General features: G+C 49.3%; 1 protein-coding gene across 2 annotated transcripts in view; it reads right to left on the bottom strand.

Moving 5' to 3' along the window:
• Positions 1-2,502: 2,502 nt before the first annotated feature.
• The window catches only part of NFATC2 (nuclear factor of activated T cells 2), a 143,029-nt gene continuing 123,324 nt past the window's right edge, over positions 2,503-22,207 (bottom strand). Inside the window, exons 10-11 of one of the 2 annotated variants that reach the window (XM_019944041.3) lie at positions 14,411-14,498; positions 2,503-7,011 (exon numbers count right to left, since the gene is read on the bottom strand). In XM_019944041.3, the coding sequence (XP_019799600.1) occupies positions 14,455-14,498 (44 nt within the window). In that variant the 3' untranslated portion in view covers positions 2,503-7,011; positions 14,411-14,454. The remainder of the gene's footprint in view (positions 7,012-14,410; positions 14,499-22,207) is intronic. The other variant, XM_019944039.3, reaches the window with a different exon arrangement.

The raw sequence follows: 22,207 nt of genomic DNA on the forward strand, positions 1-22,207 counted from the left end.
GTGGAGATGTCACACAGGCAGGTGCATGAGTCTGGAGTGTGCATGAGAAGGTGTACTTAAAATCTGGTGCCAAGATTGTCCTGTGAATGCTTTTCCTCAAGAGCTGTCCTAATGGTATTAATTACAGAGGGCTCTTGATCAGCAGCCATGTGATCTGGGGGTCTTTCTTGGGGAGCCCCATCAGTAGCTCATAGAAAGCCCTGAGCTGCTCCCTCCCTGCTTAAAAAAAAAAAAGCTAAGATCCAATTGTCATAGTGCTTTGTGTCTGGAGTTCAGTGCAGAATTTGAGTTTAAAATTTCTAGTAAACCAAGAATTCCTGGAAATCCTGGGATTGGGCAGGGGTTTCCATCTCTTTGGTGATAACTCCACATTGGGCCATTTACCAATCTGGACTGCTGAATTTTACTGGGAGGGTGAAGGCAGAGACAGTTTCTAGTGGAAGCCCTTTTTGGAGAAAGCTTGGTGCAGCTCATCACAGCTCCCAGAGCTCCTCAAACAAAAGAAATGACTTTGCTTTCATTTCTTAATGGTCCCTGTGGTCTGTGCTTCCTTCACGGGGTTATTTCATATTCAACCTGCTCTTGCCAAGAAACCAGTTTCCTTTCCATTTATGAACCTGAAAAGCTTGTGTAGGAGTCAGCATTTTGTTTGCTCCTGGAAGTCTTGTAACTTCTTCATTTCCCACTTGTTACTAAGCCAGTGTTATATATCTGCTCCTTGGTACAAAAGTACACCCTGCTGCTGCAGGTAGCAAGGGACATTGACAGACTTGCAAAGTCTCCCCAAGAAGGAGAGGCTGGACGCCCCAGTGTGTGTTTCCTTTTCATTTCAGGATTTGAAAACTGGATAAGCTCGAGTTTGGGGCTTTAACTATCTAGTTAACTAATTAGGTAGCTAGTTAATTATCTAGTTAGAAAAATTCAAGACCTGTTGTCAAAGCTCTGAATGCTTCCTTCCAGATATTGGAAAAATGAGGTCCAGCCTTGGGTGAATCTTAAATCTATTAGTTAAATGATGGGAGGTTGTATTGATAGCTAACATTTATTAAGCACGTACTGACTGTGAGGTGGGGACTATGATCTTCATTTTACATTTGGGGAAACTGAGGCCCAGGCTGAATTTTGTGGTACGTACCAAGTGTAGCTCACACAAATGTAGGACACAGACTTATTTTTTTAATGACTATAGTTTTATCTGTATAGTTTTATATTTGTATTTTGTTTTCTGCTTAAGATGATTCTGGGTTCTATTTGGGAAAAGCAACATAAGGTTTTCAGAAAGTGAGTGAATTTAAAGAGAACTGGTTGTATACAGCTACAGCAAAAAATCATGAGGGGCAGATTTGCCCCTAGGGTGGGTGGGTGAGCAGGCGGGCCTGGGGAAATATTTTTTGTGGGGCTCCTGTCTTTATGAGCGATTTGAGTCATCCTCAAATCAATGTTTCAGCACCATTCTGGTGGTCCAATCTCGCCTGATCCCACAAAAAATAAAAAACCTGTGCTGGCCATTAAGGAGCAATCTGCTCACCAGGAAGCTCTTCTGGCAACTGGCTGGGACCCTGTAGGTGCAGGTCCTGGAGCTCTTTGGGGCATCTTGTGTCCTGTTGACCTTGTGCCCCAAAGGAAATAAATGGGAACGAGCTGGCCCCATCTGAGGGGGACCAGGGGCATCTCAAGCCACAACTCATACAGGACCCTGATATGCTTGGGACACCCTACCCCACATGGTACTGCTGGTTCCAGGCACTGGAAGGGGGCTTGGGAAATCCCCAGGAAGGTATCCTCAGCGTAGAGTTATGGTGGGGTGAAGTGGTCCCTGAAGTACAGGGCCTGGGGCTGAGACCCTGCTTCCCTAGGGTTTAAGGGTAGTGCTGAAGAGTGGGATGACATTTGAACCGTATTACATTAAGACTTTAAATAGAAATTTTTTTCCAAACCTCGTAGATGCTTTAGCTATAAGGAGAAAAAGCTGCTATAAGGAGGAAGCCAGCTGGAAAATTCTAGTATTTATAATATCTAATTCTGTTTGAGGGTTTGATGGTAAAAGATAATTTGGAGGGAACTTTGGAATTTTGTAAGATATTCAAGCAGAGACTGTTTTGCTCTGCGAGTGACTGTTTTGCTCTGCCCAGTTCCCTGTAAATGCTCTGGGACCCTCTGCGAGCAGACCCAAGGCGGACATTATAAATGTGTTTACCTGGATGCTACTCCTAAAGAGGTCTAGAGACACAGATTATAGCAGAGCTGCAGTGGAGGGAGCAGAGAGAGAATCAGACAAATCCAGGTTGAGCTCATGACTCTGTCACCTTGGGCTTCTGATGTAAGATGCAAATATCGGAGGTTAGATGTAAAATGGACAGTCCCGACCTCACAGGGCTGAGAGGAGTGATAAACCCACACGTGGATGTGCACACAAAAAACAGTCCTTGATGTACGAACTCAAAATGTAAAGGGTATCTGAACAGCATCTCTAGAGAAGAAAAGATACGCCCAAAGTAGCCATTGCTTTCAACTGTTTTATTGCTAAACTATCATGATACAAGCCGTATAAAAATACTTTACATATAGCAAAAATAAACTACATTAAACTGAAGGTTAAAAACGTTTTGCATAGGAATGTGATGTATTCAAACTCCTTTTAACAGTCAAGATTTTCAAAACCTAAGCCTTCCAGTACCACCCCGTGGGAGAAACTTCTATTTGTTGGAGAATTAGCGAGGACATTCTCAACATTTTCTCCCCTCTGAGGGCTGTAGAGGCAACAGGGGTGAGTAAGCTTCTTTGACAAGGTGTGTCAGGATGCTAAGCTTGTCCCAACCACAGCGTCCATCCGTTCGGGCCAATCAGAGTGCTGAAAGCACCTGCTAATAGAACAGCATCATTTGCATCCAAAGCCTGAACTAGGCAGGTGGAGTTTATTCTAATTGGCCAACAGCTGCATAAAGGCAGGGTGCTAAACCTTTCTTCCAGCACCCAACACGCCAGTTCACTTTCGGAAGGGCTGGCTTACGGAGCCACTGCTAGCTCAACAATCACCAGAAACATTTGTTTCTAAACAAACTGAGTTAAGACAGTGATGTTGGCTATAACTCAAGGCACTCATGAAAGCTGAGAGAAATTGATGTCTGTGATCAGTTTCATGTGACGCTTCTTGTTCGTAAGCATTTAGCTGGAATGCAGGGAAACCACTTGCATTGGCTGGTGTGGCTCCATGAGATTTAATGCCCGAGACCCAAGCTTGGGAGATCCAAGGTTAAGATATGTTGGGTAGCTGCTAAGGGCCTGGCCCTCCAAAAGTGAGTTCAGGAAGGTTTACCCCGACTCGTCAAGAATGTCACAACCCCTGTGCCACTTGTAAACGTAAAGCAAACAAAGTTGTTAACCAGACCCCTGACATTCTTTCAATTCTGAACAAATAAGAAGGTCTTGGAAAGGGTTTGACGTGAAAATAAACTCAAGCCTCCCCTTTAGTCCAGAGTGAGAAATGAGAACACATCAGCTTCCAATCTGTCTACACATGACAGCTCCCGCACTGGCCAAGGCTGGCTTCCTGAGAGGGATGGCTTGGCCACTGGATGTAAACAAGAAAGGCTACATCAGTGCTTCCCAGTTCTTAGAAAGAATCGACTTGATTCTTCTAGTCTGTGTCTTTGCTGGAAAACTCTGAACGTCCTTTGGGTAACGTGTACGGGGGTTTATCTACCAGGATTCAGTGAGCTCTGTAAACATTAGCCTGCACTTCTGTTCTAGGAACTCCCCATTACTCCTGTGTCTTTTTTAGACTCCCCATTACAACACAGGCAGTTTTGTTACATCAAAATCACCTACTAGGTCCCTTATTGGAGGGATCTAAACACTTTCCAGTTCTCAGTGGCAAGATGGCGGCTCAGAGCTGAAGTCAGCAGTGTCCTCAAGCAACAAACAGGTGCTTCCTCCTTCCACAGAGCCACTCCCCCTCCTTTCTCCGGAGACGGTTTCTTCTAGCAGACAGGTGACTAACAGGCTCTGAGGTGGGCTTTTGTTTGGGGTGTTTTTTTTTTTTTTCCTGGAATGATTAACAAATCTTCAAGAATACATCCTTTCTCTTAGGGAAAAAAAATCCTCAATGTATACGAAAAAAGAGACACTTGAAAAAGATTTCTGACCACTTATAAATATTTTCTAATTCCAACAAGGATGCGATATCTTGAGGACAGATAAAAAGCATAAAAATACAGATAAGAAAATAAAATTTAATACCATACTTATTAATTTGGGTTGCTATTATATATTATCAAGCAGCAGTATTTTTGTACAATACAGGAAGACTCAAACTTTGGAAATATACTACATTCAGCAACAGGGCAGATTGCTGTTGGAAGTGCTATATATTTACATTACCTCGGTTGTAGCAAGTACAAACCTCTACCTAACAGATCCTTCTAACACACGTGCAACACACCCATCTTGACAGTTTAGACATCCTTTTTCTTTCTCTTCGAGGACCTATTGCCTCTCCCCATACTGAAAATATTTCATGAGCAGTTTACTCTTGGCAAAACTTCCTCCTGGCATCTGTATCTGACAAAACTTTCCTGACTGCTGTCGAGTCTTACTACACATTCTCTCGCCTGTTTATGTCTCAAAACTAATGCTTTTGTTTCCTTCCTTTGCTATTTGGTATAGTTGTTTATGAAAGTGCTTCCTATAATACCCAGCTAGGATGTCTTAGAAAAAGAGTTTGTGAGTGTCTTATACACACACACACGTACATCTATACATACGGGAATCTGAACTACTAGGAGGCCCTTTGCACTAACATGGTTAGAATAGTGATGGAAAACGCATTAGTCCTTTTTCACCCCATGCACAATGCAGCTGAGCGACTGCCACAATAGCAGGAAGGCACTTGGGTAAAACATTCAGATAACTGAGGAAAGGCCAAATTCCCTCATGTGCAAAAAATGGCTCCCAGCCAGGTCAAGTGAGAACAAATCGCTCACCAAATGCTTGAACCCTTCCCCCGTGAAGTCAATATTGCTGGAGAGAAAGTTCTTTAGGTAAAGCTGCTTGGATAAGGAACACTTTATTAATGAGGAAGAATTTTGCATCCCAGAAGCTTTGCGATGGCGGTCAACTTCTTACTGGTATTCTGTTTGTTGAAAAGAATTTTGCTAAACTCTGCTTGGGCTGGGTGGAAAAGTCCCCTGTCCTTGGTGGGGTGGGAGGGAAGAAATGCTAGGTCCTGACCAAAAGGGTACAGACACGTGCTGCATTCTGTCCTCTCTGGAGCCCCAAACACACCAGGCCGGGGTCACAGGTCTGGAGCTCCTGGCCCCAGCTCTCAGAAAGGTTTTGATGACAAAGCCAGGACTTAGAAAGCCCACAGTGGGCCCTTAACTGCCACGATTCTCTTCGTAGAGTAATTTTTTTCAATCAGCTCTGCTAGGCAGAAGGCCTGAGTACAGCCTTTTGAAGAGTGCCAGGAACATTTACACTCTGTGTTTGATTACAGGGAAGCAATTAAATGGCCGAAAAGGAATCCCCAGTTTGTTCTGGGGTGTCTGCAATGAATGTAAACAAACACATCTGTGTGATTAACAGCTCACCTGCCAAGAACTTGGAGGGTTTTATTTGTTTGCAAAAATTGCCCCAAAGGAGGAAGACTTTGGCGGACCGTGGGTGCACCCAGAGGAGAGAGACACTCAGGGCTAAGCTGCACACTCCATGCGAGTGGTCTGAGCGGAGCACATTCACACTAAGGGCTGTGTGGGAGAGGATCTGCTTCTATTCAGATCACATTTGTGCTGCATGAAGCAGCTAATGCAGAGGCGTCGTGGGGACTGGGGCGGGGGGCGGGTTTCAATGGGTTCAGTTAAAAATAACCAGTGAACTTCGGGGCCGAATCGTGAGCTTGAGTATCCCACTTTGTGTCTAGGCCAGAGAGGGAATTCAGCCTTTTTCCTCGATCGTGGGGGCGCCCACCCACCGAAGCACTTAGGCCTGCCAGCTGCTATACTTTGCAACCGTTTTACTTAACAAAAATACCTGCACTTTTTTCTTCTTTTTTTTTTTTCATTGCTTTAGCCCTTCTGCCGTTCCTTCTCAAAATTCAATGCACATGCTTGAGATTCTTCTTAACTACTGTACTTTCTGGAAAAGCACTTGGGCTGTTAGAGGAAAGAAAGCGGGAACATCAAAAAGCCGCGAAGCTTGTCCGGCTGCAGCGGATGCGTGCTCACCCGGCAGCCTGGGTGACCTCCTCTTGTCCGTGACCGCGTGCTGCAGGGGGTAAGGGCAGCTAGCCAAGAGGGCCCCCCTCCGCCCCCCGGCCAGCTTTTTGAAAGCGGAGAAGAAAAAAGTGTACACGTGTCATAACGCCGAGAAGCTTTAACAGGTGATCTTGTATGAGCCAGACTGTTTTTGATTCAGAAGCAGAACATTTAAAAATCAAGCTTGAGCTGTGGCCCATCCCTGGTGTGGACGGGCAATCCCTAGGGAAGATGGGCCAGCTTCTTTGTTTTTCTTCAGCCCAGTGACGTAAGCTGGGTCACGTTCCTTTGGTTGCTGCTGGAGTGCTCCTTTCCTTCAAAAGGTACAAGAGCTGTATCTGTGACCCAGAAAAGTGAAGGCAAGGGCTGGGGTTTAACTGCATCCCCATCTTCCGTCCCCCGAGTCCCCGGCTGCAGGCTCTCAGCTCTCAGGCGCATTCCAGCGGGTGGTCTGGTTCAGGATGTATTTGGGGTCAGCAGGCACTTAAGGTTTGGATGGGACACCTGAAAGTCAATCGAGATGCTCTTTGGGATTCAGAACAAGACTCAGAATGCACAGAGAGGAGGCGAGCTCCGGAATAGAGGGGTAGCTTTCGGCCGGTACATGGTCCCGTGCTCAGCCTCCGGGTGGGGTGGGCACCGGGGAGGACAGTGGGAGGCTCCGGCGTTAGCAATGTGGATGGTGTCTTGCTAATGGCTTTCTTCTACGTCTGATTTCGGGCAGGAGGTCCTGAAAACTCCTTCCTGATAATTTCATTAACTACGAAAGAAAAGAGAGAGAGAGTAAGCGCGAGTGAGAGGGCACCCAAAACAGGGATCAGGTTAGCTTTCTAGAACCTAATACAACCGGGCTGTTTTTTTAAAACCTGTTTTTGTCTTTGCAGTAATACATCTGACAATCTTTAACATAAGAAATGCCTTCCCACATCATGATTCTTCCTCACCCCCCATGATGCTATTTTGTGGTATGGGTTTGTTAGTGAAAATTGCCCAAATGGTAACTTTTAAAAATTGCTGTGGCAGAAATGGAGCTGGGCCACAGGGCATGATTTAAGGAACACTTTCTCCTTCTTGTTATTGAATGCACTCGAGGTGCTCTACTGTATACCAAACTCTGTCTGTTATTACAACGTCCAGAAAATACCCACTCCGTGACTAAAAGACAGTTCCTTGACCCACAAAACTTAACGACTCGCAAGAGGGGCCTTTAAAAAGAGAGTGGGTGGGACCACCCCAAAGCCTAGCCATCAGTGTAAACATAATCTTCATCCCTTTCAGCACAGCCCCCCCTCACCCCTCCTCACTACTGAAGGATCGCGCTCTGAGTCTTCTCAAGTACCCAGTGTCCTCAAGGGGCTCTGGAGTGTTCCATCACCCCCTGCCCCAGAAAGCTGCATGGAATTTAGCAGGGAACCAGGAATGCAGTGCCAGCCAGCGGCATCAGGAGCCAGCCCTGCTCTCCCACTCTGGCCACTTATCTGAGGCACCAGGTCCTGGGATCAAGGCAGTAAGCTCTTAGAATAGCGGCTCTTGCCAAAAGGCTTCCTTCAATGTTGGGGAAAAGCTGCCTTCAAAGGCTGCCCAGACACCAGGCGGGGGTGTGCACCTGCCCTAAAGTGTGTGTGTGTGCACTTTTGGTTTCACAGCTGGATCGTGTGGACTGGGTCCGGGAGCAGCAGAGGAGGCAGGACCCCTCTGGGGTCCCATAAAAGGGAGATGAATCTCCGCTCTCCTGGTGCTTGCACTAAGTTCCTCCCACAGCCGCCGCCTCTGTTTTCTCATCTCAGCCTCATCCTCAGGTTACAGAGGTGGAAGATGAACAGTGAGGGTGAACTGTCGATGGGCTCAGACTCCCTCCACCCTGAGCTCGCCTAGGTCCGGGGTGCTTTTCCCTGGAAAACCCCTGCTTGGATGAGTCTGCAACTCCCAGAATAAGCAGAGAGCAAAAACACACTGCTCTGGGGCTGAATGTGCTGGTCTGACTCCTGGCTCCCTCACTAAACGGGCCGTGTGACCTCACCCCTCTGTGCCTCGGCTCTCTCATTTGTAGAGTGAGAATCGTCATCATGTGTCCCTTTTGGGGCTGCTGTGAGGATGCTGGGCATTGATGTATATACAAGCTCCTAGCAGGAGGCCAGGTAACCAGTGTCGTGTAGCTGTCAGTTGTGTGATGGGTAGTGATACCCCACGCTTTGTGTTGGACTCTAAACCTAGTGCTTTACACCAGCGGGCTCTGTTTTGTGGCAGAAACCAATCAGGCGTCGCTCACTGTTCTTCAGATGTGTGCTGAAAGCAGGTGCAAGGGGCGCTCGAGAGTTCAGGTTCTAGAGCCAGGTGGCCGGGGCTGGAATCCCACCTCTGCTGCTTCCTTGCGCGCTGAATCTCGCCCTAGTGATGTAACTGCTCTGTGCCTCAGTTTCCCCATCTGTAAACTGTGTATGAAAATATGACCTTCCTTCTACAGTTGTTGAGGAGCTTAGATGAGATGACACAGTGAGAAAGTTATCACAGTCCCCGGCGTAGAGCAGATGTTGGTTCAGAGACTGGTATGTGCATATGTATATATGTACGAGCACATGACACAGTATCTCTGGATGTTAATGGGTGAGAATGTATGTATCAGAGTAACAACCGGCTGCAAAGTGTGGGAGTGGATCCACTGATAGGAACTCCGGGGATGAATTCGTGTGTTCGGCTAACCAGCTCTAACTGGGCCCTGACTGTGTAGCAGATACCAGCTGACTCCCGGAGCTGGAGGAAGCAGGACCCCTCGCCTCTGCAGCCCTGGCCGCTGGGAAGTGTGCAGGGCTGGGCGGCCCGGGGGGCCCTCAGTGAGGACAGCCAGGCAGGAGTGAAAGCACGTGGCCAGGGGGGAGGCGGGGTCGGTGCGGCTTCACGCGAAGCTTTTCAAAGCCCAGATTCTGAAGGGTTTCCTGTTTTCTCAACCTAGGAAACGAGAGGAGTCAATCCTCAATGGAAACGTTCCACGGCCTCGGCTTTCTAAAAATAACTGCTGGGCAGAGCCACTAGCACCACCGCCCTCGCCAAAGGGTCGTTTCCCTTCTCGGAGCTCGGGGCCAGGTTAGGGGCTGGGTGGGAGATGGTCTAGCTTCCCCCTCCCTTTGGATGGAAACCACTCTGGCTTTCTGAAAGCCACAGTCGAATCTAGAAAACTCGGGGAACGCTCTGCATCGGACCCCCTCGCGGTCGGGGTACGGAGGCGGCCGGCCGCCCAGTCGGGCCCCAAAGCGAGGCCCACTCGCGCCCACTGCAACCTCCCTGGGGGAGAGGAACCTTTTCTTTCTGAAACCTCAGAGCTCATGCCCCTGGCTGTAGACAGGGAGAAAGCTCTAGGGCAGAAGCGCCAGCTGGGGGGCGGCCACAGCAGTGCAGCCACATGGGTCTGCAAACGTGGGCTCTAAGTTCCCCGAAAGGGTCTCTGCCCAGTCACTTCACCCCGACTCGAGAGGTCCCACCTCTGCAGCCTCGCGTCTTTGGGTGGAAGGGAAAAGGGGGCATCGTGCTGCCCTTTCTTTGAATCAACTTCCCGACGTCACCATGGAACCTCTCCCTGGGAAGGAAAGGTGGTCTGCCCGCTCAGCAGCCCTGTCACCTCCTCTCCGTCACACCTTTAGTCTCCTCACTCTGGCCCCCTCCGTGCTTAAGGTCTCCTTTATCCAAAAACCCTGCTCTGGGCTTGTCTTGCCCCGATCTGGTTCCCGCTGTGACCTCGCCTCCTACTGCCCTCCCCCTTCCCCCTCCCCCCTGCAGCGAACCACACTGGCTTCCGTTCTACGTGCTCCCCAGGCCGCACTCATGCCTCCCAGCCTCTGCCCTTGCAGGTCCCCTCGCCTCTTCTAATGCTTTTCTCCCTCACTTCTTTCGAGGCTCTGCTCAGTCTCCTCGGCCCCAGGCTCCGAGGACAGTCGGCAGTGCCACGTGCCGCCACCCAGTTGTGCTTGGTCTCCTAATCGCCTTCATATACCGGTTCCTGGCAGTTCACTGTTCTAGTGCTTTAGTTTTCTTGTTCCCCCACCGTATCCCTGGCTTTTGAAGAGAGCCTTGGTACAGAGGAAGCTCTCAATAACATGTATTACTGAGAAAGCAGAAGCTTAGCAAGGGACTAAGTGGCCTCAGGTCCCACTGTCTGCTCTGGGATTTGGCCCCAGGTCTGACTCTCAGGTCTGAGTGTTGAAACCCGCCCTTCTAAGTCACTGCCATCAGTATTTCATTCATCCGATAAATGTTTTGAGCATCTATCCTACGCCAATTTCTGCACCTCTTCTCCCACCTCTTCCCACATCGGGCCATGGGCAGTTCTCCAAATGGTTCCTCTCCTGTCCAAATCCTGCCTTCCCTCCTGCCCCCTTTCCTGAGTATCACCTTTTTCCCAGAAGCCTTCTCACATTCCTACATGGGGTCCTGACTCCCTCCAGAAGCAAACACTGAGTTCTCAAAATGCTTCGCTTGCCCCCCTGTGCCATGTTATTTGAGTTGGTTGTATGCCCACTGTACCATGCATAGCAGCGTGCATACAGTAGGTGCCTAATGCATGCATCTTAGCCCACCACGAGGACCCCACACTGTCAGCCTAGGTCCCTTAGTTTAGGGAAGCTGATTTTTCTGTTATCCAATTGACAAAGGGGTTTTCGGTCTGTTGTTTGCCTGGAGCTTTTTCTCCACAAAAGAATATAAGCCATTCACATTTTTTCAGGGATAAAAATGTGCCAGGTGCTGAACCAAGCACTGAGTACTTCTCACACCAAACCCAGTAATACATTCATCCTCGTTTTATAGATGGAGAAAGAGAGACGGGCAGTCACTTGGCACAGCAGGTGAAGGGGAGGGATCAGGATTTGAATCCATAGCCCCATTTTATTAACCTGTACATTATATGGCTCCACCATATAGGTAAAGAGATGGTGCTATGAGGTTTGCTAGCCATCACCTTTCTGCTGGGGCCCCGGAATCCTCAGCATCTTTTGTGTGTCAGGAAAAGGCCAGAGCAGCCTCTGCGAAGTTAATGAGCAGACAAGGCTGTGTGCTGAGTGGTTAAGGTGGTCACTGAGCATCACTTTCTTGGAACAGAATTGAGGCCAGTGGTGTTCAGTCTGCCACAAGCACCCCCGACCTTTTGTTACCCTTACAGAGAGACACCGTGATGAAAACACAGATGTTGAACATGGCTACAGCCTCAGCGTGATTTCTAAGCCTGACACCTAAGGCTGAAACCAGAAAGAAAGAAAGAAAAGACAGACGCATGTAAGTATATAAAAATTATACATTTTTCTTTAAAACTCCAAAAAAGAAATCTGTAGTATATTCAGTATGACAAAGGTCATCCATATATAAAGAAGTGTTACAAATCAATAACGTCTAATAAAAGTGGCTACAGACATAAAGAGAGAATATACCAGGGGTCAATAAACTTTTTCTATAAAGGGCCAGATAAAAATATTTTCAGCCCTGTGAGCTATATAGCCCCTTACTCAACTCTGCTTTTTTTTTTTAAACATGAAAGCAGTCGCAGACAATATGTGAGCAAATGGGCATGGCTGTGTGCCAATAAAACTTTGTTTAACAAAACGGGCCAGGGGCCACATTTGGCCTGAGATATGGTTTGCCAGTCTCTAGCATATACGCCAATGGCAAAGAAGAAAAAGATAGCAAAGTGTGTTTTCTTCCCCTACTTTTCGGGGATGGCAATCCGGGGAAGCCAGTGCCTTTTACTATTATTGTTCATCCAACAACTCTGGGTTGATTAGTGGTAAATTTCTTAAAACTGATTTCTGCTGGCGTCCCACTCTGCCCCAGGAATTTTCTGGTTCACTTGCGGGCCCGGACACCTGCATGCTGACTTTTTTAGCTGAGCTCGGAGGTCCCCAAAGTTCAGTTTGCAGAAGAATGGCCACTCAGGGTTACACACAGAAGGCCACACAGATAGACTTGAGGTGCAATTTAAGACTTTCCAGGGAACTTTCTATAACTGCTGACTTTGGAACTTAATCCCTTGAGAAAGAAGCAACAGGAAAGAGAGGACAGGCCCCATCTTATTTCTCTCCCAAACCTCAAGCTTGTTTTCTGAAGTCTGGTTAGACTATGTGAGGGCCCTCGAGAGCCTGGGGTCGGCCACAGAGTCGCTCCTGAACCAGGAAGGCAGTGTTCTGGAGGCCAAAAGAAAGAATCTGAGAGTTAACACAGGCGCAAGTCCCACCCGCCACCCTTCTCCTGCGCTACCTTGCCCCGGTCAGTCCTGGGACCTGTGCCGGGGCAAGAGGTGGCTAGACACAAGGGTGGCTGAACCAGAAAGCATGTGAAGTGTTCTCTGGATGCTTCTACATTCTGTCCTAACCGCTCTCAGGGAAAGCTACTCTGAAGGCCAAGAGTGAACTCTGTGCCCTGAGCACCAGGCCTGTCTTCCCCACAAGCACGTGGGAAGGAGCTAAGAAGGAAAGGTGGCCATTGGCCTTGGCGTCCCCGGTGACTTGGGTATCACCATGCTCTCACTTGCTAAGTGACTCCCCAGCCTTTTCTCCCTTCCCAGCCATCCCCACACGCTCTGGAGGCACTTGGGAACAGAAGAAGAGCTTTCTAGAAGGGCCAGGCTTCAGCGGCTCAGTGAAAAGGACAAAAACGCCTTGATAGGCCTGTAGCCCAAAGCTGTGGGTGGGGTCTGAAGCGTTACAGGATGGTAAATCCCCTCTGAGGCCAGGCAGATCAGAGCCAGCTTGCCAGAGTTCACAGGCCCCTGCAAGGTCAGAGCGTTGCCAAGTCCTAACATCGGGGAGGGAAGAAGCGCACTAAAAAGGCCCTTTGACGAAGTGGCTGAGTCTCAGCGCTGATATTTCAGCTGCATTTTTGTCATCCTGATTCGCCGGATGCAAAGTTCTCGGGAGGGACTCTGGCTCCGGGTGGGTATCCAGCCAAGTTTCGCTGAGTGTTACTGTTGCCTGTTGATTGTGTCTGAGAGTCACTGGTGGAGAATGTGCCAGGGAAACCCTCCCCCTGCTAAGGTTCATGCTGCTGTTGGGAAGTTTTGGTACTTCCCCGCAGGCCCCACCCTCTGGGAAACCAGGTTTGGGACGTCAGCTCCCTCCGCTGTGTGTGCTAATGGACGTGAAAGCTGATGGTTGTTCTAACTGGGTTTTCAGAGTGAGCCATCACTGCGATGCTGCAGAGGACTCGGGCTGTGGCCTCTGATGCAGCAAACCCACTTTCACCAACAGACAGACAATCCGAGAGCCAAGGCCCAGCGGGACAGCAGGAGGCACGTAAGCCAGCAATACCGATGCCGGATGGTTCCTGGCAAGCGCTCACCACGTGCTACCTGATTCCAATCATTGTGCAGAGAATTAAATAACAGCAGCAGCATCTAAACAGCTGAGGCACAGAAAGGTAAAGCGACATCCTCACTGTCCCACGTGGCCTCTCTACCCCGAGCCTCCGGCTCCCTGCACAGTTCTGCGCAGGCCCAGGACCCAAAGTCGATAGAGGGGATCTACAGCTAAGGCCAGGGGCCCCACTGAGCTCAGTGGGAAAACCACACCCAGCTCTAGCCCAGGTCCAGAGCCTGGTTTCACATCCAGAAAGTGCGGGGCGAGGGGATGGTTAACCCCTTGCAAAGTGCACAAGAAGGCCCCTGGGGGTTGGGGGGGGCGGTGGTGGAGCTTTGAGTTGATGAGATCAAGACTGGAAATTACCTAAGCACAGGGCACTTCCAGAGGTTCCTGACCCACCTGCCCCCTCTCTCATTCCCCAATGCCCTGCCGTTGACGGAGAGCCTTCCTTGACTGGAAACACCAAGCAAAGTGTACAAAAGCAAAAGGGAGCTGGCTCAGGGCAGGAGCAGAGCTGCCGAAGGCTGGAACCTGGCGCTGCTGCCTTCTCCCTGGAAGAGGGTGATGGGGCCACTGGGAGAGCATGCAGATCCCCAGAGCCTCATTGCCACCCCTACTCCCCTCCCCGACCGAGAATCTCAGGTATGTCCCCTGGGGGTTCCCCCTCACAGAGCGGTGGGGTCTAGCCCTTAAGAGTAGGAAATGTTGGAAAATGAGAGAGGGCCTTCAGGTTGTAAAGTTTTCTCTTACTCAAAAAAAATATTCAAGTTAAGGAAACACACAGCTGGAAAACAAAGGAAAAAGGCAGAAGATATCAATTACCTTTAACTTTGATTTCTTGGATCAAAGATCACAGTCATTCTGTTTCATAATATGTTTTGTATCCAGCTAAGGTGTGTGTCTATCAGCTCTGAAAAAGATTTGCAAAACCATTTTTGAGAAGAAAAAAAAAATCACCTTCGACCTCTTATGCTTCCAACTCATGCTAATATCATCATTTAATGAGTAGCTCTTCACCCAGGGCCGCTGAGAACCCAGGATAGAACTCAACCCTCTGGCTGTAGTTTAAGCCCCAATTCTATATCGTCTTAACATTGGTGCCAGAATTAACCCCAAACCAGGGTACTAATCACTGAGATGAGGGCCTTTGTACAAAGAAATAGGGATCTCTGAAATCAAAGTTCATCAGCAAGATTATGGTGGTTTGGGTTGTTTTTTTTTTTTTTTAAAGCAAGACAAAATGGCTCAGTTGCTGGCATATCATGCAGTTTCAAATCACGGCCAACCAAGGAGATAAAATAACACTGGCATCTGTGGCAGAGCACATCAGAAAATCAGAATTTCATGATGGAGCTACTCAAATGGAATTCTCCCTCATTTGACCCCTGCTTCCTTCTTACGAGTGATACAACCTCAGTGGGCATGCAAATTCATAAGACTGTACACTTTCTTCCTGTTTTTCTCTGGTTGGCAAGTTACTATTTTTATAGCCCCTGCCCAGTCAGAGCACTGAAGGCGCTTAGAAAGGAGACAGGAGCTATATATTTTACAGGCATTCATTTTCTCTTCAATTTTAAATAATCCCTTTTCAATGGCCAAATTAGAAGGCCAGAGTCTGTTTTGAGTGCTTGAGGTAGAAATATTTTCTGGGATTAATTTCTTGCAGGGAGTAATCCCACCTTTTGCTAGATGCCGCTATACTTGCATCCTTAGGTAAACCAGAATAGCCTCTCAAAAGGCATGAGCTCTCTGAACGCTCATCTTCAAGGCAGAGAACACTCAATAATGAGATCTTTTCTGCAGTTCTTCAGTTGCAGGCCTAGACTCCTACATGTTGGGCTCCAATAGGGCTGGTTTGATTGGGACTGGATGGCGTTCGTCACGGGCTGCTGCCGCCCAGGACAAAATAACCACCTCCTCAGTAGTGGCTCTGAACACAGTCTGGACCATGCATTTCAGGCCATCTCTTGAAGCAAAAAGGCCCACTGGCAAAGCCAGGTGCCTGTGGCCCGAAGGCAGCTCCCTCATCACACTTGCCTGTCTCTACTCCACACTGGCTGGTTCTAAACCCAAGAGCAGAGGCTTGTCTGACCACTCCCTCAGGGGCTTAAAAAAAAAAAGCCTCTATCCTGACAGTGGCCAAATAATTAATGTTTTCAGCCTGGACCTCACCCCTGAACTTCAGACTTAGATATCGAACTACCGGCCGGGCATCTCACACTTAACACGGTCCAAACCCATCTCCTGATGGCCAAAATCATCGCTGCCCTGCCCCCTGCTCCACTCGTCCCATCATAGGAAACAGACACTCCCCATTTCCGGTGGTTCAGGTCAATCTTGGTCACAGCCCACATCCCCTCCATATGCAAATGCTTCTGGATTTACCCTCAAAATAACATCCAGAAACTAAGAGCCTCTGTCACCTCACTGCACTGGAAAAAACAGTTCCAAGGCGCTAAAATAGTCAAGATGTTTGCACTGTATCCCTCTGTACGCATTCAGATAGCACTTGGGGGGGACCAGGTGCCATGGACGTGTCCAAGGTCACACCCTTGGAACGGCACCTTTGAATCGAGGCCAAACCCCAGGCACCCGGCTTTTAATAGTAGGGGCCGTTCCCTGGGAAGCCCATGCCTGCTCCCTTGTCAAGAGTTCAGAGAATTTATAAAGCCTCAAACTGATAGGTTTGTCTGCAGACTTCTGAGGTGCAGTTTCCTGTTTAGTCATGAAGCAGACACTTTAATCGTCTATTTCCTGGTGGGAGGCAGGTACCAGGAGCCCGAGGAAGGGCCTGTTTTAAATTCAACTAAGACCTTTACCCCACCCCGAGCCGCCCTGCTCTGTAGGGGGCTGTTCACGTGCCCTATTTAATCCTCACAGCCATCTCTGGGGGTTGGGGCTACGATGCCCATTTCTCAGGTCAGGTTACTGAGGCAGAGAAAGATGGAGTGATCCTTCCAGGAACGGCCCCAGCTCGGTGGGTGCTAGTCCCAGGTCAGGGCTTCCACATGTGTAAGGTCATCAAGCTCCCCTGGGGGCTGAGTTAAGATGCAGTTTTGCCTCAGAAGGGCTCGACACAAAAGCGCTGTCAATACACCCGTGTAAGTCTCACGACCTCTCTCTGAGCCTCAGTTTTCCCACAAAACGGATCAGAATACCTCCTGGAGAGACTGCTGTCAGGATTGAAGGAGATGATGTAGCTGGCTTATTCATAGACAGATGTTTACTAACTCTGCAATACGGACCCATAGAGAAGATGGAAGAATGAGAGAGAAGATGTGGAAGGAGACAGACCAGTCCAATCCAATCCTCTTCCACTAACCAAGAATACAATGCTATTTCCCTACATGTTTAAAGAAGTCGTCTGTTCCGTTGATCAGCTGTTAGTAACATGGAGGTAGACATCGAGGGAGAAGGCAGCATCTCGACTTAGGATATGTTACCTAGGTGACACCTAGAAACACGCCCAAAGACAGGGAGAGAGGCCTCTGGTCCCAGAATCACTGCCCCATTGTTGTGGTCTTTTATGAGACTACCACTGAAGACCTATATAGTGATGGTACATTTTTACAATCCTCGCATAAATCAGTGAATTGTCCTGCTAGTCTCATGGGTTAGGTGATGATTTAGGATATGGATTGGAAATGGTTCACTGATTAATCAACACGAATAATTAACACGAAAGTGCAAGGTGTCAACAGATAAACTACGAAAATACTCAATTTGTCACCCTGACAAATTCTACAACTAGCTTCCACCCTCCTGAGAGCACAGGCACATCTCTAAATGGACGGCATCAGAGGAGAAAACCTGTGTGCATCTGCATCGTAGGGGTTAGACTGCTCTAGGGTACGTTCAGTTTAATGGTTCTTTAATGAAAACCCCAGGGTCCCTCCCAACCTGTGTAGAACGCGCTACCATCTTCTCCATCCTCCGCTTTTTCCATGATTACGCGTCAACTTACAAGCTAGGGAGAAACAACTCAGACATTCTCTAAGCTAAGCTGCCCTGCGAGGGAGGACGAGACAACTGTATGAACTCAGACCTGAGTTGAGCTGAGCTGCTCTGCCCGGTCCTTTTCTCCGATTCAGCAGAATTTCTTCCGACTACATGCAGCTAAGAGGCACCTCTCCTATCAAGCAACCACATGGCTTCTAAGGCAGCAACCACAGGCAGGAAAGCATTCTAAACAAACCACGGCTTGCCCCCTGGTCCTCCTGAAGCTTCCTCACAGCCTCGGCCCCAAAGCTCTGCTGAGAGGCGGCAGCCACAAAGCAAGCACTGCAACATGGGCTGCTGCCTTTCCGAACTAAAACAGAAGCAAAAAGAAAGGCACTTGTTACTACGGCCAGTTGAGATTCGGGAAAGAAACAGTGACCCAAACCCACAGTTCAGCTCAGCCTGCAACCACAAATGAGATGAGAAAATAAATACCTAATTGTTTGGGAAGCCATCTTTCTCTTTGGAGGTTGGCGGAATTAACCAGACATTTCTGTGAAGACATTTGCGTTTCCTTAGCCTTGCGTATGCGGCAGAGAGAACTGAAGGCGGGTCAGACACGCCAGGTGGGTTAAGGGGGGGGAGCGTGGAGCAGGAAGAAACATCTCCATCCTGAGCTACTTTCCTCATGTCACAGAATCTCACAGAAGTTCCCCGAGGCCTTTGAGAAGAGGTCCAAAATCCCAGGCCTGCCTCAAGTGAACTTTCCTTCGAAAACCAGCACAGCCCCTGCTGCTTGCAACAGATTCGTGGGATATTTATGGAATCTTCTGGCCTAGTCTGCACCTTATCCTTCCATAAATTCACCTTCCAGATCATTCTATGTCCTCCCATGTGTCACGACCAGCTCACAGCACGGCACCACCACCCCCCTCCCCACAATCAAGAAGGGTACCCGTACATACATCCACGTTTCCAAAGCCCGACATAAGCCCACGTGCCGTAAGGAGGCAGCCTGACCCACTTCACGCTGCCATCAGTCTTACGCATTTTGTCCTGTCTCCCTCTCAACTCCCTCAGCCCAGTCTGGTGTGAGAACCGACTGACCTGTAGACCGTCCCCACGTGCACTCGGCAAGCCTTAACTACAGGACCCACCTGATAGCCCACCCGCACCAGCCTGCAGAAGGAGACAGAGGACGATGGTGCAGGGCCAAGTGCCTGAGTGACAGCGAGATAAACCTGGGACCCCTGGGCTCCCCAGCCCACCCCCTTCCAGGCCCAAGAAGTCACTAGCTGCCTGGAAAGAAATTCCACCAGGTCCAAGCCAGGACCAGACCCAGTCCGAAATTTCTCTAAGTGAGATTCACAGGTCCAGGCCTGGCACAGATGGCCAACTCAAAGGCTGCCTGGAGTGACCAGCAAGGACTATGTGTGTGTGTGTGACATTACACCAGGTGTCCCTAAGATACCTTAACTCTCCCAGGACATGCAGACAGAACCCTAACTCCTGACACACTCCCCTCGATCAAACCTTCACCTGTACAGTCCTTGCTGTGGACTGAACTGTGTCCCGCAAATTGCCATGTTGAAGCCCTAACCCCCAGTGTGATGGTATTTGGAGGTGGGCCTTTGGGAGGTGATTTGGGTTAGATGAGACCATGAGGATGGGGCCCTCAGGATGGGATCAGTGCCCTGTAAGAAGAAAGACCAGAGAGCTTGTTTGCTCACTCATTGGCCCAGCGAGAAGGCATGCAGGCTCACCAGCACCCGATCATACGGGCACCCTGATTTCAGGCTTCTGGCCTCCAGAACTATGAGAGGATAACTTCTGCTGTTTAAGCCACCCAGTCAGCGGAATTCTGTTATGGCGGCCTGAGCGAAGACAGTCCTGTAAGCGCTGCTCTACCCAAGACCGTTCCTCTCTAATATCTCAAGGTGTGCTCACGGGGCAGGCATCTGCTGGTGAAGCAGCTGAGGTTCAGTGATTTGCCCAAGGCCACACTCCAAGGCAGGGTTTGAACAAGGATCAGGAGCTGCTGTGGCCCCAGTGTCCTCCACACCCCTAAACACACACACACCTTCGTGCCATGTGGCTCTGTGCCGGCAAAGCCCCCCTCTCCCTCCTGTGCATCCAAATCCCACTTCTCTGCCGCCATCCAGCCTCAACTGCTGCCCGGGATCCTCTGGCCAACAGCCCCTTCTCCCTTCCCTGCCCTCCACTGACCTCACGGATTCAGCCTTTCTGTGTCTGGTAAGGTGGTACGTGTCTGAGGGTGGTGGCCACAGATGGCCCAGTGCAGGGGCTGAGCACAGCAGTGAGGGGCTCACACCAGGGCAGAGCCACAGGGAAACACACAGGTGGGAGCCAGACTGCTGGGGTCCAAGTCCAGCCTGCCATGCCCTGCCATGGATTTGAGGCAAGCCCTGACCCCCTCTGAACCTGCCCTGCCAAAAATGGGCAATGACGGTTCTTAACAACTTTAGAAGGAATCAATTGAGTAGACACATGACAGGTGCTGTAAACAGCGTCCGACACATTGTAAGTACCCCACATTCACTAACAGAATGTGAGTCAATCGTTTCACTTCTTGGGCCTCAGTTTCCTCATCTGTAAAATGGGAATAATAATGTGCATCCCAGAAAGACGGTGGGCAATGCATATGGTTGGAACGATGCCAAGTTAGCAAAAAAGAAAACCCATGTTAGCAGCTGTTCCTACTAACATTGTTAGTACGTATTAGTCCACCCCACAGAGAACATGTGGTTAACACACTGAATTGACTGGTGACCAGGCCACCTTCTCTCACCAAAGCACTTTCACCTTGAAAATTTCTGAATTTTCAGAGTGGGTGGGTCTGAGGTCAGCCCGGCTCCTAGAGGTGCATTTTTACATCCTGCCAAGGGGGGGCCCCCTCCCAGGTCACCCCACACGGTGCGCTGGCTGCACTGGGCTAGTGACACACACAACAGCCTCTGAGTCACCAACGTTCTGCAAACCAGAGGCCTCCGGAAGCCAGCCCTGGCAGCAGGCCCGCACAGCCCCCAGCCACCGACATCTTACCAGCAAGACCTTGGGGCTTACGAGAAAAATGCCGCACCTCGTCCCAAACGGTCCTCAGCTCTCAGGATGAGTAAACATGGCAGTTCTGAGGCTCCCGTTTCGAGTAAGAAGCCTAGGTGCTAACTGGGAGGAGGGCAGATCAGCTACAGCCAAGAAGATGCCAAGCCCTGAGGGGTGGGAGGAGGTCCCCTGCCCTGAGCCAGCCTCCAGGGAGATGCACTCATCCTGCTCTGGTCCAGCAACATGAGACAGGCCCCACCTCCCAGCACAGCTTCTTGGGGCCTTCATGCCAGCATCCACCCTCAGGCCCACCCTCCACTCAAATCAGACTTCACAATGCAGAACTCTAAATCCACGTGCAACACGACTCCATCAAGGCCGAGAGCGCGCGGTGCCTGAGCTGCTCCCCAGGCATTGACAGGGGAGCCTGGCCATTTGGAAAGACCTTGGGGGGAGGGGGTGGGCAGGTGGCCACATTCATCTCCACACTTTCTAAAGGACCACGTGTGCACGGGCTGACAAAGCAACACTTAGTGGCACCTTCTATGCAGGACCCCAGCTTTCACATGTCATCTCATTTATGGCCACCGTGTGTGCACTGTGGGCACAAACCAGTGTTCACAGAAGCTCAGCATTAGCTGCATCAGGGTGAACCCCGCCTTTCCCTTGCACATGGTTACCATGGTGATGGAGCCTGGTTTTGGGGTGGGCAGTTAGCATGGCTCAGGCTATAAGGACCCTGTATCTTGAAGCTCAAGACATGGAAGCATCAACCCCTCATGGGGTTGTCATCACCCCATGAGGGCAAGGACCTCTTCTCTCATTCACTGCCATGACCCCAGCACCCAGGACAGAGCCCAGCACATAGTAGGTACTCAGTTAATTTTCCTGGAGAGATGGTTGAATGAATGAATGAATGAAACACAAACTCCGAATTGATCTGGATTTAACCAGAATTTGCCCAGTTGAGTCTGGTTTTTGACAGTCTCCAGGAGCTGGTCTGAAACTCTAGTAGGAAGGTTGCTGGCCAGCTGTTTTATTAGTTATAGATGAGATATCCTGATACATATAGTAGAATAATAATTACCATTATTTTATTAATTTATATAGCACTTTCTACAAAGCACTTCACATATATTTAATCCTCACAGTAATCCCACAGAGTAGGTACTAACTGTCCCCATTTTACAGATGGTGAAACTGAGGCACAGAGCGATTAAGGAACATACCCAGCTTATACAGCTACTAAGTCACAGAGCCAGGATTCAAACCTACCCAGTCTGGCTCAAGCTATTGAAGATGGGAATTCTTTTGTAATTATCATCTGGCAGTCAGAATTTGCTTCTTTGAGTGCAACTCTGAACAAAGACTGGTCCGTGGGAGACCCCAACTTTTATCAGGGTTACCCAGTAGAAGTCACCCATATAGTATTCAAGGAAAAATGGGGGTGAGCTAACATATATGTTTGCTGTAGTTAATCTGGGGGATGAGATTTAAGAAGCAAAGAGTGACTTGGCCCCTTTGGGACCACGATGCCACGCCCGGGGTACATATCTAAAAGGTGAGATGGTGCTAGATTTTCCTAAGACTTAAAGTAGAGCCAAGGCCTGGGGTTCA

Source organism: Tursiops truncatus, chromosome 15 (genome assembly GCF_011762595.2).
Source record: "Tursiops truncatus isolate mTurTru1 chromosome 15, mTurTru1.mat.Y, whole genome shotgun sequence".
Taxonomy (NCBI): domain Eukaryota; kingdom Metazoa; phylum Chordata; class Mammalia; order Artiodactyla; family Delphinidae; genus Tursiops; species Tursiops truncatus.